The sequence below is a fragment of the Bison bison genome, unplaced genomic scaffold (assembly GCF_000754665.1).
Source record: "Bison bison bison isolate TAMUID 2011002044 unplaced genomic scaffold, Bison_UMD1.0 scf7180017846569, whole genome shotgun sequence".
Taxonomy (NCBI): domain Eukaryota; kingdom Metazoa; phylum Chordata; class Mammalia; order Artiodactyla; family Bovidae; genus Bison; species Bison bison.
In genome coordinates, this window is record NW_011477142.1 from 27,885 (window position 1) to 41,187 (window position 13,303).

Sequence of the window (13,303 nt, forward strand, 5' to 3'; positions counted from 1 at the left end):
AGTTAAGGCTATGGTTTTTCTAGTAGTCATGTATGGATGTGAGAGTTGGACTATAAAGAAAGCTGAGCGCCGAAGAATTGATGCTTTTGAACTGTGGTATTGGAGAAGACTCTTGAGAGTCCCTTGGACTGCAAGGAGATCCAACCAGTCCATCCTAACGGAGATCAGTCCTGAATATTCATTGGAAGGACTGATGTTGAAGCTGAAACTGCAATACTTTGGCCACCTGATGTGAAGAGCTGACTCATTTGAAATGACCCTGATGCTGGGAAAGATTGAAGGCGGGAGGAGAAGGGGATGACAGATGATGAGATGGTTGGATGGCATCACCGACTCAATGGACATGAGTTTGAGTAAATTCCCTGAGTTGGTGATGAGCAGAGAGGCCTGGCGTGCTGCAGTCCATGGGGTCGAAAGAGTCAGACACAACTGAGTGACTGAACTGACCTGAACTGAACAGCCTCATAGTATTCCTTTGTGATGATACTCTTAATTTTGTTTACTGAGCCCTCTCCTGTTGGACATTGTATTTTCTTTTTCTATTTCAGATGGTCCCACATCTTCTACATATATAATTATGAATTGCCTGATTATATTTTTACGGTAAAAGGGTATAACACCATCTTTGAATGCTTCCCCTGCTTTGTTCAGAGTCTTAAAGAGAAAGGTTTTTTTTATGTTATGAAGCAGCCTTGAGCTACTGTTTTTTCATCTCTTATTTTTCATTGGAGGGTAGAGTTGGAAGCCCAGTGCTGGGTTTTAAAACCTTCTTTGATAGTTGATCTGAACCTTAAGATGAGTACGAGCTTATCTTTCTGCCTGGTCTTTGAAAAAATTTGATCTTCAGATTTACTTTGGTGATTAAACAAGTAAAACCAAATGCCTCTTAATTTGTGGCATTGAGGAGTATCTGGTTTGTGTCCTTCCTGTAAGTATCTCTTCACCAGGGCAGCTAACAGACTAAGCACAGGAATTTGACGAGAAGAATTGCCAGTGGCCCTCCTTCTGTAACTTGTTTTGGGCCATTCTGCAGGCTCTGTACTAGGCACTGGTGGTACAGAGATGGGCGACATGGACCTTGTCCTTAAGGACCTCATAGCACGTGGGAGTGAGAGAGAGACAGACATTTGAATAAGAGGATAGTAATTCAGTGTGCTCAGTGCAGTGTGGTGAGTTTGAGAGAGGGCATCTAACTCAGGAGATGGGGAGGTGGGATGGAGGTTCAGTGGAGGCCTCCTGCAGGAGGTAATATCCAAGCTGAGTTCTAAAGAAAATTGAAGTTTGCCATGAAAGGGATAAGGTGCGAAGGTACTCCTGGTGGAGGATCAGCCTGAGCAAAGGCAGGAAAATGAGAAAAATTACATTGGTTGTGGGTGGACTAGGGGGTAGGTAATAGGAAGATGGCAGTTTTGTGGATTTCAAGCCTGAAGTAAGAGACTGAGGGTGATGTGAGATGAGTCCTGTGAAGCTAGCTGGCCAGGTGCGGGAAGGCCCCTATAGGAGCTTAGAGTTGGTCTCTAGATTAATGGGGAGTCTTTAGAGGGTCTGATGTGTGCTTTGGGGGCAAAGTGAAGGTTGGCTTGGTAGGCAGGAGGAAAGTAGGAACCTGGGGTCAGAGAAGTTAGTTTGAGGCCTTTGGTGTTGGGGTGAGGGGGAGAAAGAACACATAAGGCTTTCTCTAGTTTCCCCCTCTTTTCTCTCTGCATCCAAGGTTAAGTTGCTGAGGTTGGCTCTTTGATTCTAGTTTCTGTCCCCACTAAGGGGCCTCAGGTGAGTAACTTATTTGCAAACTTCTCACCCGTGGGTTCTGATCTTTGAAAGCAAGGCTTCTGGCTCACATTCTAGTGCCACAGAGTGCAGCCCATTGACCTCCCCGTCTGTGGGGTGAAGGGGCCTGGCTGCACTCATTAATTCTCATGACCTGTCCATGTAGTTTATGAACACGAGTCCGTAGTCCTTTTTGTGTGTACTGTCTCAGAGCCAGCCCCGAGGTAGATTCTAGGGGCATGAAGATAAGTAAGGATAGTTAATGCCCTCACTGAGCTTGTCATTTACTGGGAGATAGACATAAAATTAAAAGGCAGTATAATTTGTGCCAGTAGGTCTAGTGGTAGCAGGAATATTAGTAACATTAACATCAGTGGTTCCAGAATGAGACACATTTTTCAGCTGTAACTTATGTGGAAATAGAGAATATAAATTTAGGTCATGTCTAAATCACTCTGATTTTTGAGAATATGGTATTACAATAATTTATTCATTAGAGTGCATAATTGATTACCTTCCATGGTTGCTCCTGCTGTAAGCTCCCATGCATTTGATTTTCATGGAGGGAAGGAGCAGGAGGGAGGTCCTTATCTAATACCATATCTTTCTACTTGCTTCCCTTCAAAACACTCTTTGACCAACTTTTAGCACCTAGAATGACCATGTAATCTCATTTTCCTTCCACTCCAGTATCTAAATATAAAAGAGGACTGCAGTGCCATGGCTTTCTGTGCTAAAATGAGGAGCTCCAAGAAGGCGGAGATGAATCTGGAGGCCCCTGAGCCGGGGGTGGAGGTGCTCTTCTACCTGTCGGATAGGGAGCCTCTCCGGCTGGGCGGTGGAGAGTACACGGCGGAGGAGCTGTGCATTCGGGCGGCGCAGGAGTGCTGTGAGTACCAGCAGCTGCCCAGGGCCCTAGCAGGGCCTGGTCTCTGCCCCTGGCAGCTCCACTGGGGGAAAGAGGAGTGGGCTCGGGGGCTCAGCTGTTCTGCCCAGCCTCAATCACTGACTGACATTCAACCTTATGCCGGTGGATTAATTCTGAGAATTTCACTTTTTACTGTCTTCACTGCAACGTGACTTATTCCTTCTCTGTCACTAATGGGGTCTGAGAAAATGATGCTTAGTTTTCTAATTTCCCCTGTATCTATGAAATTGGAATAATGTCAGCACTAAATGAATAAAGCACAAAGCTACAAGCTCAGTAAGTACCATCTCTCAGTATGTTAATAATTTAAAACTTCTGAAAAATGTGATCTGTCCTTATGCTGCCATGGCCTGCCTCTTTTGTGCCTGACACCCACCTCCCTGCCCCAGCAATATCGTGATGCTAAATTGAAGTGAGAAGTTAAGTGTCACTTTGTGGCTTTGTCAGCTTGCCAAGTTGTGAAAAGGAAGGACAGTGAAGCTGTGAACAACACAATCCTTTTATATATATATATATATTTTTTTTTTTTTTTTAAGTGAGACTTGTCTTACTAAAGTTAGCCCATTGCCCTCAGAAGGTGGGAAGCCAAACTAACAAAATAAAGCCCTTTTCATTATCCTTTAAACTTGGGGTCATTGGCAGTTTTTGCCTACCTGCTTTTAAATGACAAGTGAAGTTAATTGATAGAAACTGAAAGGTCTAATCCACTTGGAGCTTGGTGATGGTTGTACAGCTTTGTAAATATATGAAAATTCATTGAATTATACACTTAAAATGGGTGAACTTTTTGGTATGCAAATTTCAGTAAAGCTGTTTTTAAAAAATCAACTCATTTCATCATGGTGGATTCACTAACTATGATGGCAGGTAGCCTGATCCGTTGCTTTACTTACATCATCTTTATTCCTCAGAGCAACTCTGAGGATTATTACAATGGGGGTAGCGGGGGGATTGTATGGCTGTTGCCAGAATAAGCTACCTTGTCTCAGAGCCAGCCCTGAGTTAGGTTTGTCTAGAAAACCCATTTTCTTTCTGATCTGTCTTTCTGCTTAAAATTCTTTAAATACCAGAGTTCAAATAAAAGGGGAGAGGTTGGTGTGACAGCAGCTTTAAAAGTATTTGTAATTATTAATAGCCAAACAACTAGATGTAGATTGGTGGTTCTAAGACATTTTTAAAAACATTTTTCCCCCTTTCTCTTAAGATTTGGTTTATGGTGTTTATTCTCTTAGCCAAGTGTCTTGCCATTAGCATAGCAGCTTTAAACCTTAGTTTGTTAGCAAGGATCGTTTGTGCAGAATTGTCAGGCTGCAGTTAGTGAGAGGTTGAGGAATTGCTGTTACAAGAGGTAAGAGGGAGAGCCTGTGAATCTGAAGACAGACTCAGCCCCTATATCCCGTTACTCTGAGCTCAGGGTCAGTTTGGGGCATCAGTTTTTAAGCCCAGTCTGTAGAGGATGCGGAGAAGGCGATGGCACCCCACTCCAGTACTCTTGCCTGGAAAATCCCATGGACGGAGGAGCCTGGTGGGCTGCAGTCCAGGGGGTCACTAAGAGTCGGATACGACTGAGCGACTTCACTTTCACTTTTCACTTTCATGCATTGGAGAAGGAAATGGCAACCCACTCCAGTGTTCTTGCCTGGAGAATCCCAGGGATGGGGGAACCTGGTGGGCTGTCGTCTATGGGGTCGCACAGACTCGGACACGACTGAAGTGACTTAGTAGCTGAAGAGGATGATTATTAGCTTTTGTAACCAACTCAGGGGATTGTTGCAGAAATTAATATATGAATATGAAATACCACAGATTCTTGTAGCTTTTATTATTATTATGGTACATGATGTTTTGGGGGCAGTATTCTCATTTTTTACCAATATGCTGCTGCCTCTAAGTCGCTTTAGTTGTGTCCAACTCTATGCAACCCCATAGACAGCAGCCCACCAGGCTCCCCCGTCCCTGGGATTCTCCAGGCAAGAACACTGGAGTGGGTTGCCATTTCCTTCTCCAATGCATGAAAGTGAAAAGTGAAAGTGAAGTCGCTCAGTCGCGTCCGACCCTCAGCGACCCCATGGACTGCAGCCTTCCAGGCTCCTCCGTCCATGGGATTTTCCAGGCAAGAGTACTGGAGTGGGGTGCCATTGCCGTCTCCGTTTTACCAATATAGATAGGATAGAGTTTTGTTCTTTTATCTCTCATGATTTTACCTCCCTCGGTAGCTCTATCTGGATTTGAATGCCAGTCTTGCATTTTACTAGTTAAACAACCTTGAATCAGACTAAATCTCAGAGTTTCTTTGTAAAATGGCAGAAATAATACTTAACCACAAGAGGTATTAGGAGAATTAAAAGGTAGTAGATGTAGAGTATGCTAGCCTGATGCCTGATACTAAGTCCGCAGTAAATGTTGGTACTATGTAGGTATCTTTGATCTTCTTTTTTTAAGTAGTGATATTGTCTGAATCAGACCTGGGATAGAATTGTAGACTTATCTGTTTGATTACAGATAAATTATGCTTCAAATACGTGTTTCATATTCAAATATGGATATCTATAAAGAAAAGCTGGGTTTCCAGAGCAGTCCACAGAAGCCAGTTTATGAATGAAAATCCATTGTTTACCTGAAATATAGTCCTAGTAATACTGGATCCAAAAGCCATTTACCATAGTTTCCAATGGAAAATGCTCTTTGAAGTTTAGCTCCATCTTCTCTGCTACATGGAGTAGTATGACTCTGAAGAAGTAACTCCCAAATAACTTGAGAAACAGAAGTTGAGGTATTCAGTAGAAGCATGAAGAAGCCAAGAAACCTGTAACTACTTAGTGTATGCATAGGAGAGAGTCCCTGCCTAGCTGGGCAGGGTCCGTGGGGGCCCCCGTCAGTGTCCATCTCTCTCCACGCATCTGCGTTGGGAATCAAGTGCCAGCTACCTCATGTCCCCCCCGCCCTCCTTTTTTTTGTTTGCCATACAAGTTCATTGTATCTTTGTTTGAGGCCTGACCACACATGAAAATATCAACAATAATTGATTATTTGTAATCATTCTCCTACCTTCTCCCACACTTTTAGATTACAGGTGTGTGTAATTTTAATCATGGGCTCAGAAGTTGAGTGGAAAGGTACTTTCCTGGCTTCATCATCTCCCTAATCTCTTCTAACATCCTTGCATCAAAGGAGGTATTTAGTTGAATAGGGAGGCAAGGCCACCTGTGGTCAACAGTTATGCTCTTGCTAGTTGGCTACTAGTAAAAAATACTTCAATAACTATACAGAGTACTTTAAAAGTGTATAATGGTAATAGATTTTAATCACTTTGGTTATTTATTCCAACACACAATTCACACACTACTGCCAGGAACGTATTTGCATGTTTAATGTGTAATCAGAGTATGTTAGAACTGCTTAAACACAGTTTAGGAGTGTAGGAGATAGATCAAGGATTTCTCAAATTCTAAGAGTGCTTCTCACTGTGATTAGCAAGGTGGAAAACAGGTGGAGTCTGGGACTCTCTCAGATGGCCTTTTTTTCTTTGAAGCAGAATTTGGTAAGACTGTCACAGACACTGTAATGAGAAATACTATTAGACTTTTATTTTTAAATGGTTTTTTACCTGGTTTGCCAGGCGCTATAGTCCATATTCCTGGGGAGCCATAATTTTTTATTATTATGTTTAAAACTGCCTGATTGTGCATGGTTCAAGTTGTATTTAGCTCTAAGAGGATGCAAATATGACCTGGATTCTTTTTGAATGAGAGAATTGCTGGTCTTTGCATATGTGGTGCTTTGGAAAAAGATGGCCAGATCTCTCTGTCTTTAATGGATCTCTCTGATCCATTCTTTACTTTTCCCCAGGTATCTCTCCTCTGTGTCACAACCTCTTTGCCCTGTATGACGAGAACACCAAGCTCTGGTATGCTCCGAATCGCACCGTCACCGTCGACGACAAAACGTCACTCCGGCTTCACTACCGGATGAGGTATGGTGCCTGCCCGTCTCCCTTGTGCAGTGGCGCCCGGCGGTTAGCCTGGAGGCCTGAGTCACTTACCAAGAGGCAGTGTAGTCATTTTTGTAATCTGTAAGTTTTGTATTTGCTTGCTGTGAGAAAAGACTTCTTCAGTATTTGGAAAACAATTCAAGATGAGTTTGATCACCTTCCTCTGCTGCATTTTAGAAAAGAAATCATTAAAAAGCAGAGGGTATTTTGAATAGAATTAGTACCTTACAGCAGAGTTTTTCATTCAGCGAATTATGGTTATGAGTTTAATTTAGGGAGTTATGACCAGAAATTTTTTTAGAGAGAGAGACGGATGAGAATAGATAATATCAGCATATATACATAACCTAAGAATATTGTTTTTATTTTTATTTATTTATTTATTTTTTAAGAATGTTGTTTTTAGATCTGTAGTTTGAGATTAATCTGTATGTTCTAGGTCATGGTATAATAAAATGTTTCTTAATATATAATCCGTATGTATTAGCTCGTTGTATAATAAGATGTTTCTTACTAGAGAGCTTGAGAAACACTGCTAAAGTGGAAACCTAGAAATCCTAGCTTGGTCTTGTTCTAAAGAGGTAGGTGTTTCAACCCACTGCCTGAGGCCTTTGGTCTAGTGGGGCTATAATTTTTCTTCTAGTGAATATTTTATCTTTCCTCCCATATTGTAGACTTTGTGAAGTATCACATAGTCTCCTAAGGTGGCATAGTCAGTACTTCATCACTATAATCTCTTGAGTTTATAAGCATGTTTGATCTGTATGTTGAATTGGAAGTATGTTTATGAGATACTAGTTAACCACAAGCTTCCCTTTAGCTCAGTCAGTAAAGAATCTGCCTGCAATGCAGGAGACCCAGGTTCGATTCCTGGGTTGGGAAAATTGTCTGGAGAAGGAAATGGCAACCCACTCCAGTATGCTTGCTTGGAGAATCCCATGGACAGAGGAACCTGGAGGGCTGTAGTCCATGGGGTCACAAGAATCAGACACAACTTAGCAACTAAACCACTTACCACCAGTTAACCATAGGTTCACAATGTATTTAGCAGAGATGCTAATAAATAGGGTGAATCCTTTTTGAAAAGAATCTTAACATACCTAGAGGGGATTAAGTCAGTGAGTTGGCTCAGGTGCTACTGGAATGCAGGGTCATGTAGAACAGCCTGGGGATCTCAGAGGCTCTCCACAGTACCTTTACTGCTATTTCCATTGATGGGTCAGTAGAGTTATTACCATTCTGCAGTGGCTGGGTGTTTTTCTCAGCGGAAGCTGAACCAGATGTACGTTCTTTGATAAGCATCCTGGGCTGACTTTTCTCCTCCCTCCTCACTCACCCTCGGTCTGACCTTGAGAGGTGTGTGTCATGAGAGATTTCATGCCCCAGGTTTAGGGAAATGTTCGTCTCACCCAGCTGAGCCTTCTGGCTAAATTTGGATTTATTTTTCAGAGTGTAATCCTGTTTCTGTGGCCTGGCGGTTGGCTCTGCAACCCAACATTGAAGCATGTATTTGTAGCTCGGAGTCTGGGAAGGAGGCTTGTCACTCAGTTCTAGTTCTTTCCCTCTAGGTTTTTAGACTCAGATTCTAGAATGATAGAATATGGGACTTGGAAGGGACTTGAGTTTGCCTGATTCAGCTCTTCCTGTTTTTTAGGGGGAAACTGATGTCCAAAAAAGACAAGTGAGTTACTCAAAGTTACATACATAATAACTCGTCTTGTTAGCACCAGAATCCTCTTGGTTGGTCATGTGAATGCCTCATGATGAAAAGCTGTCTTTCACAGCTCCCCATTTCTGTTGGGAATTCCCAGGTGGTACTAGTGGTAAAGACACCCACCCCAACCCCCATCGCCAGTGCAGGCAATGTAAGAGACCCAAGTTTGATCCCTGGGTTGAGAAGATTCCCTGGAGAATGAAATGGCAACCCGCTCCAGTATTCATGCCTGGAGAATCCCATGGACAGAGGAATCTTGTGGGCAACAGACCATGGGGTCTCACAGAGTTGGATACACACACACACGTTCCCGTTAGCTGCCAGGAAGTTCACGGCTGCCTCAATTTCGGCAGCTTGACTTTGTACCTGACATTGCGCTTCAACAGGATATTGCCTTGTTACCACAAACTCTTTGAACTTGGAAAGATCCCACCCTAAGCTAAGACATTTGCATTACAACAAACTATATAATTTTGAAACCTCATCATCTCACCACTAAAGAAGGTGTAATATGAAAATAAATGTTGGTGACTATTTCAGTGGAATCCCAGCTCTATTTGGGGCAGTATTTTTGTATTTTAATTATAGTTTTCTGCTTTCAGATAATTTTTTAGCTATCGTTTTATGATTTAGCTTAATATAAGACAAACATATTCTTTATTCCTTTTAAGAAAATCTAAATGAATTTCACTATCCATTAGTCAGATTCTATAGAAACCTAAAGAGAATTTGTTGTATATAATATCTGTACATAAGCTTAGACTATGTAATCATCTGTAGTATAATTTTCTCAAAAACTTACAAGGAAGGCATATCTCTCATTGATGGGTCTATCTGTCTGATGATCCCTTCCTCCCTCCTTCCTTCCTGCAGTATTCTTCCACATCATTCTGCAAAGGAATATAGTCCATTATCATACTACATTTATTTAGGTCATCCTTAATTTTTTTCCATTAGCATGTTGTAATATCAGGAATTGGTGGCCCAGGTTTAATAATTAATTATGAAAGGAGTGTACAATTTCTATCTTGAGGGTACTTACTGGTTTAGTCTTAATAGTGATTAAGTAGGTGTTGATTTTTTTTTTTCCTTGAAACATTTCCGTTGTTACACTTATTATATGTTTTTCTTGAAGTACAGTGAATTTGTAATTTGTTTCATATGCATAGCGTAATGATTCGATCTATTTTTTAAAAGATTTACTTATTTTACTTTCTGGTTGTGGTGGGTCTGTGTTGCTGCATGCAGGCTTTCTCTAGCGGTGAGTGGGGGTCTACTCTTTGTTGTGGTGTGCGGGCTTCACGCTGCAGTGGCTGCTCTCATTGTGCAGTGCTGGCTCTAGTCACTCGGGCTTCAGTAGTTGCGGCCTGAGCCCTCAGTAGTTGAGGCTCCTGGGCTCTTAGAGCAAAGGCCCAATACTTGTGGCTCACAGGCTTAGTTGCTCCATGGCATGTAGAATCTTTCAGATCAGGGATTGAACTGGTGTCCCTTGCATTGCAAGGTGGAGTCTTAACCATTGGACCACTGGGGAAGCCCTGCGATTCAGTATTTTTTATTTAATTTTATTTAAAGTTATTACAAAATAATGGCTATATTGCCCTGTGCCACATAATATATCCTTGTTACTTATGGAAGATGTTGATTTTGGCAGTCACTAATCTAAAGGTTTTTTTCATTTTAGTGTCTTGTTAAATAGAGAGCTATCAGTCTCTAACTATAGGCAATTTCCAGAGAGCCAGCCTTGTTTTAGGCTCCCTTCAGCCTTTCTGTAGTGAAGACGTTGTACGTTGCCTTATCTTGTTGAACATCTTACCAAAAGGATTCCAAGGCAAGGCTGGTCTCACAGCACTCAAAGACGGCAACCTTGGAAAATGTCCTCGTTCAGTCCCAAGGTGGTATGCTGGGTGCGTGGCTCTTTATCATAGAAACTCAGCGGGGATGTGGGAAATCCATAGTTCCTACTGGTTCAGGGAAAATCTGTCATCAATTCTGCTGTTTCAGACAGCTTCCTCTACCCTTGACATCCCTTTACCTCATTATCCCAAGTAATCTTCCACGCGTGCTGCATGCTAAGTCTCTTCAAAGAGTCATGTCCGACTCTTTGCTACCCCATGGACTGGGGCCCACGAGGCTCCACATGAGAATACTGGAGTTGGTTGCCATATCCTCCTCCAGGGATCTTCCCGACACAGGAATCGAACCCTCATCTCTTAATGTCTCCTGCATTGGCAGGCAGGTTCTTTACCACTGGCGCCACCTGGGGAGCCCAGAAGTGGAAATGTTAGTTGTTCACTTGTGTCTAACTCTTTGCGACCCCGTGGACTATAGCCTGCTAGGATCCTCGGTCCATGGGAGTTTGCAGGCAAGAATACTAGAGTGGGTTGCCATTTCCTTTTCCAGGGCATCTTCCCAACCCAGGGATTACACCCGCATGTCCTGCACTGGCAGGTGGATTCTTTCCCACTGCACCACCTGGGAATCGTATCTCTTTGTGAGAGGCCTGCTTTGAGCCTTTGTGTATGGAGAGCTTGGCACATAAATAGCACTTGGAAGCTCTAAGTTACTGTCTTCATCATCCTATTTAGACCTCTCACCTGTCTCCTCCCAGGCAGGACCACCCAGAACTTATAGTAGATCATTAGCTTGTTGTATGAATGATGAGAATGCTCCATTTTGGATTTCCCTCAGTGGTCCGAGGAGTCCGCCACGGCCTTGTCCCTCTTTTTCTGTCCCAGCTTCAGATTTCCTGCTTAGCCGCTGGGGCTGGTTCACCTCTTACTGTCTGTCTGCCCAGGGCAGCCAGTCCTAGAGGAGTCCTCCTGGCCTGTGCTCTGTTCTGCCCTTGAAGAGCAGGCTTCTCAGCCTGGGGGCAGCGTGGATGCCAGCTTCTTGGGCAGCTGAGAGCTACAGGCTTCTCCTTTCACGTGGGAGGGTGTAGATGGGGACAGTCTTGTAGCTGCAGTTACGCTGCATGTGGACTCTGTAGATACATGGCTTTTTTCTGCCTGAGAGAGAGATGCCAAAGGCCACAGTCAAGTTATTAGTCACTTCGGTAAGTTACATAAAAGACGGGTTATAGAGAATCACTGGAAAGTTGTAAAATGTTGATTTTACCTTTAAAGTAACTTCTTACCCATCCTTCCCATTTTAATGACTACTTCTTGAATTAGGTCATTCATTTGCTGTTCATACATCCAACAAGCGTGTATTAAGCACCTGTTCTGTGCCAGGCGCTGTGGATTTAGTGATGAGCAGGACGGCTGAGGCCTCTGCCCCACGAAGCTCACGGCGTTGCCCAGGTGGTTGCCGCGGGAACCTGTTGTCTCTCGGCCTCTCTCGTTTCAGTCCATCTTCCAGGCAGACCCTGCCTCTCGTTGGTTTGGCTCACGGTCTTGCCTCTGCCTTCTGTGCCTGGTCTAGACTCCATAGCCTGCCTGGTGTTTGTTTAGTCTAGTCCCAACGCCCTTGCCAACCCTTTACCCTTCCCTGCCACTGCCCCAGCAGTGGGGGCAGCTTCTCTCTCCTTGGTCCTCCATTGAATCTTACTCGAGACTCTCATGTTTAAGAAAAACTTAGCTATGAGGCACAGTGCCTAGGGTTCACAGTGTTGTTAGGTCCCCACAGAAGTGTTTTAATTTCATTTAAGTTAAGAAAAAAAGAAATCCAACCTGGATTATATTCAACTTTATACCACCACAGTTGTTATATTTATATTTACCTGTAATATTTTTGTTATGGAGGAAAGGAAAGCTGTGTGAGGTCCATGGAAGTCACCGTGTAGCCCTGTCTGTGAGATGTGCCCTCTGGTCTGCTGCTTTGACATTACTGTTGAATTTGCCTGATTGCCTCTAGACAGGGGATTCACAGCAGGCAGGGGCTGTGCCTGAGAACCGCTGGCCTTCCAGAGCCTGGCCAGGTCCTGCATGCCCCACATTCTGCCAGGATAGCTCTCTGACAGGTGCATGGGTTCAATGGCAACTCCTTTTGAGGAGTAGATTTTATTTGTTCCTTCCTCATGCTATCATGGTTTATCCTCAGCACATGGGCATGTCAAGGGAGAGAGACCCAGGGACCTGCTGAGTCTGTAACTTAAAGCTGTCCTGGATCAGTTTGGCTTACTCACCTTCATACCTTCCAGAATCCCTGGTGTTTCTGTTATAGGTGGCAGAGAAAAGAAGTAGTGGAGAAAACATGCTCTTGATCTTAGGTCACCTACTCTCTTGGAACCTCAGTTTTCCTCCTCTATAAAATGGAAGTGGTGAAACATAACTTGTACAATTACTGTAACCATTAAGTAGCATATATAAAGTGTTCATTAGGTCAGGGTACTGCAGCTGATGCTTGAAATAGTGTGCATGTATTTCTTCTGTTTTAAAACTTTGTTCATTGTAAGATAAAGTATCAGTAACAGCAATCTGAAAAATAGGAAACACTGCTATATTAACTGTATGTCTTAACTGTGTGATGAAGCTAGATTTCAGAAATATTAAACTGAATGAAATAGGTCTTGGGTTCAAGGTAGGCTGGCATCATAAAGGTGGAGCAAGTGGCTGGGCCAACTTCTAGTTCTAGTCAGCAGTGTTTTCCTGTTTAGGAAGACATAGTGGAAAGTCAGAGGTGCTATCTCCGTGATCTTAAGGAAGTCACCTTATCTCCTTGAGTCATAGGCGAGGTTCCAGCAGGATGCTCTTCACAGAGTGCAGTAAGAATGAAAGAAAAGGACCTTATAGACAGTGAAGTGCTTACCCAGATGAAAGGTCTGTCTGTTTGCTTACTTCTCAGGGAAGTTTAGCCTGCGGCACTGATCACCCTGGGTAGAACCAGGACTCCCCTCCCATGCATGCCAGGGTCCTCTTTCCCATGATTAACCGTCATCTTCCTGCCTTTCAGGTTCTATTTCACC

At 43.3% G+C, this 13,303-nt stretch overlaps 1 protein-coding gene across 1 annotated transcript in view; it reads left to right on the plus strand.

The window, feature by feature from the left end:
* JAK1 (Janus kinase 1) overlaps positions 1–13,303 on the plus strand; it is a 61,368-nt gene that overhangs the window by 5,076 nt on the left and 42,989 nt on the right. Inside the window, exons 2-4 of the mRNA XM_010840162.1 lie at positions 2,458–2,656; positions 6,545–6,670; positions 10,499–10,528. Coding sequence (XP_010838464.1) covers positions 2,458–2,656; positions 6,545–6,670; positions 10,499–10,528 — 355 coding nt within the window. The remainder of the gene's footprint in view (positions 1–2,457; positions 2,657–6,544; positions 6,671–10,498; positions 10,529–13,303) is intronic.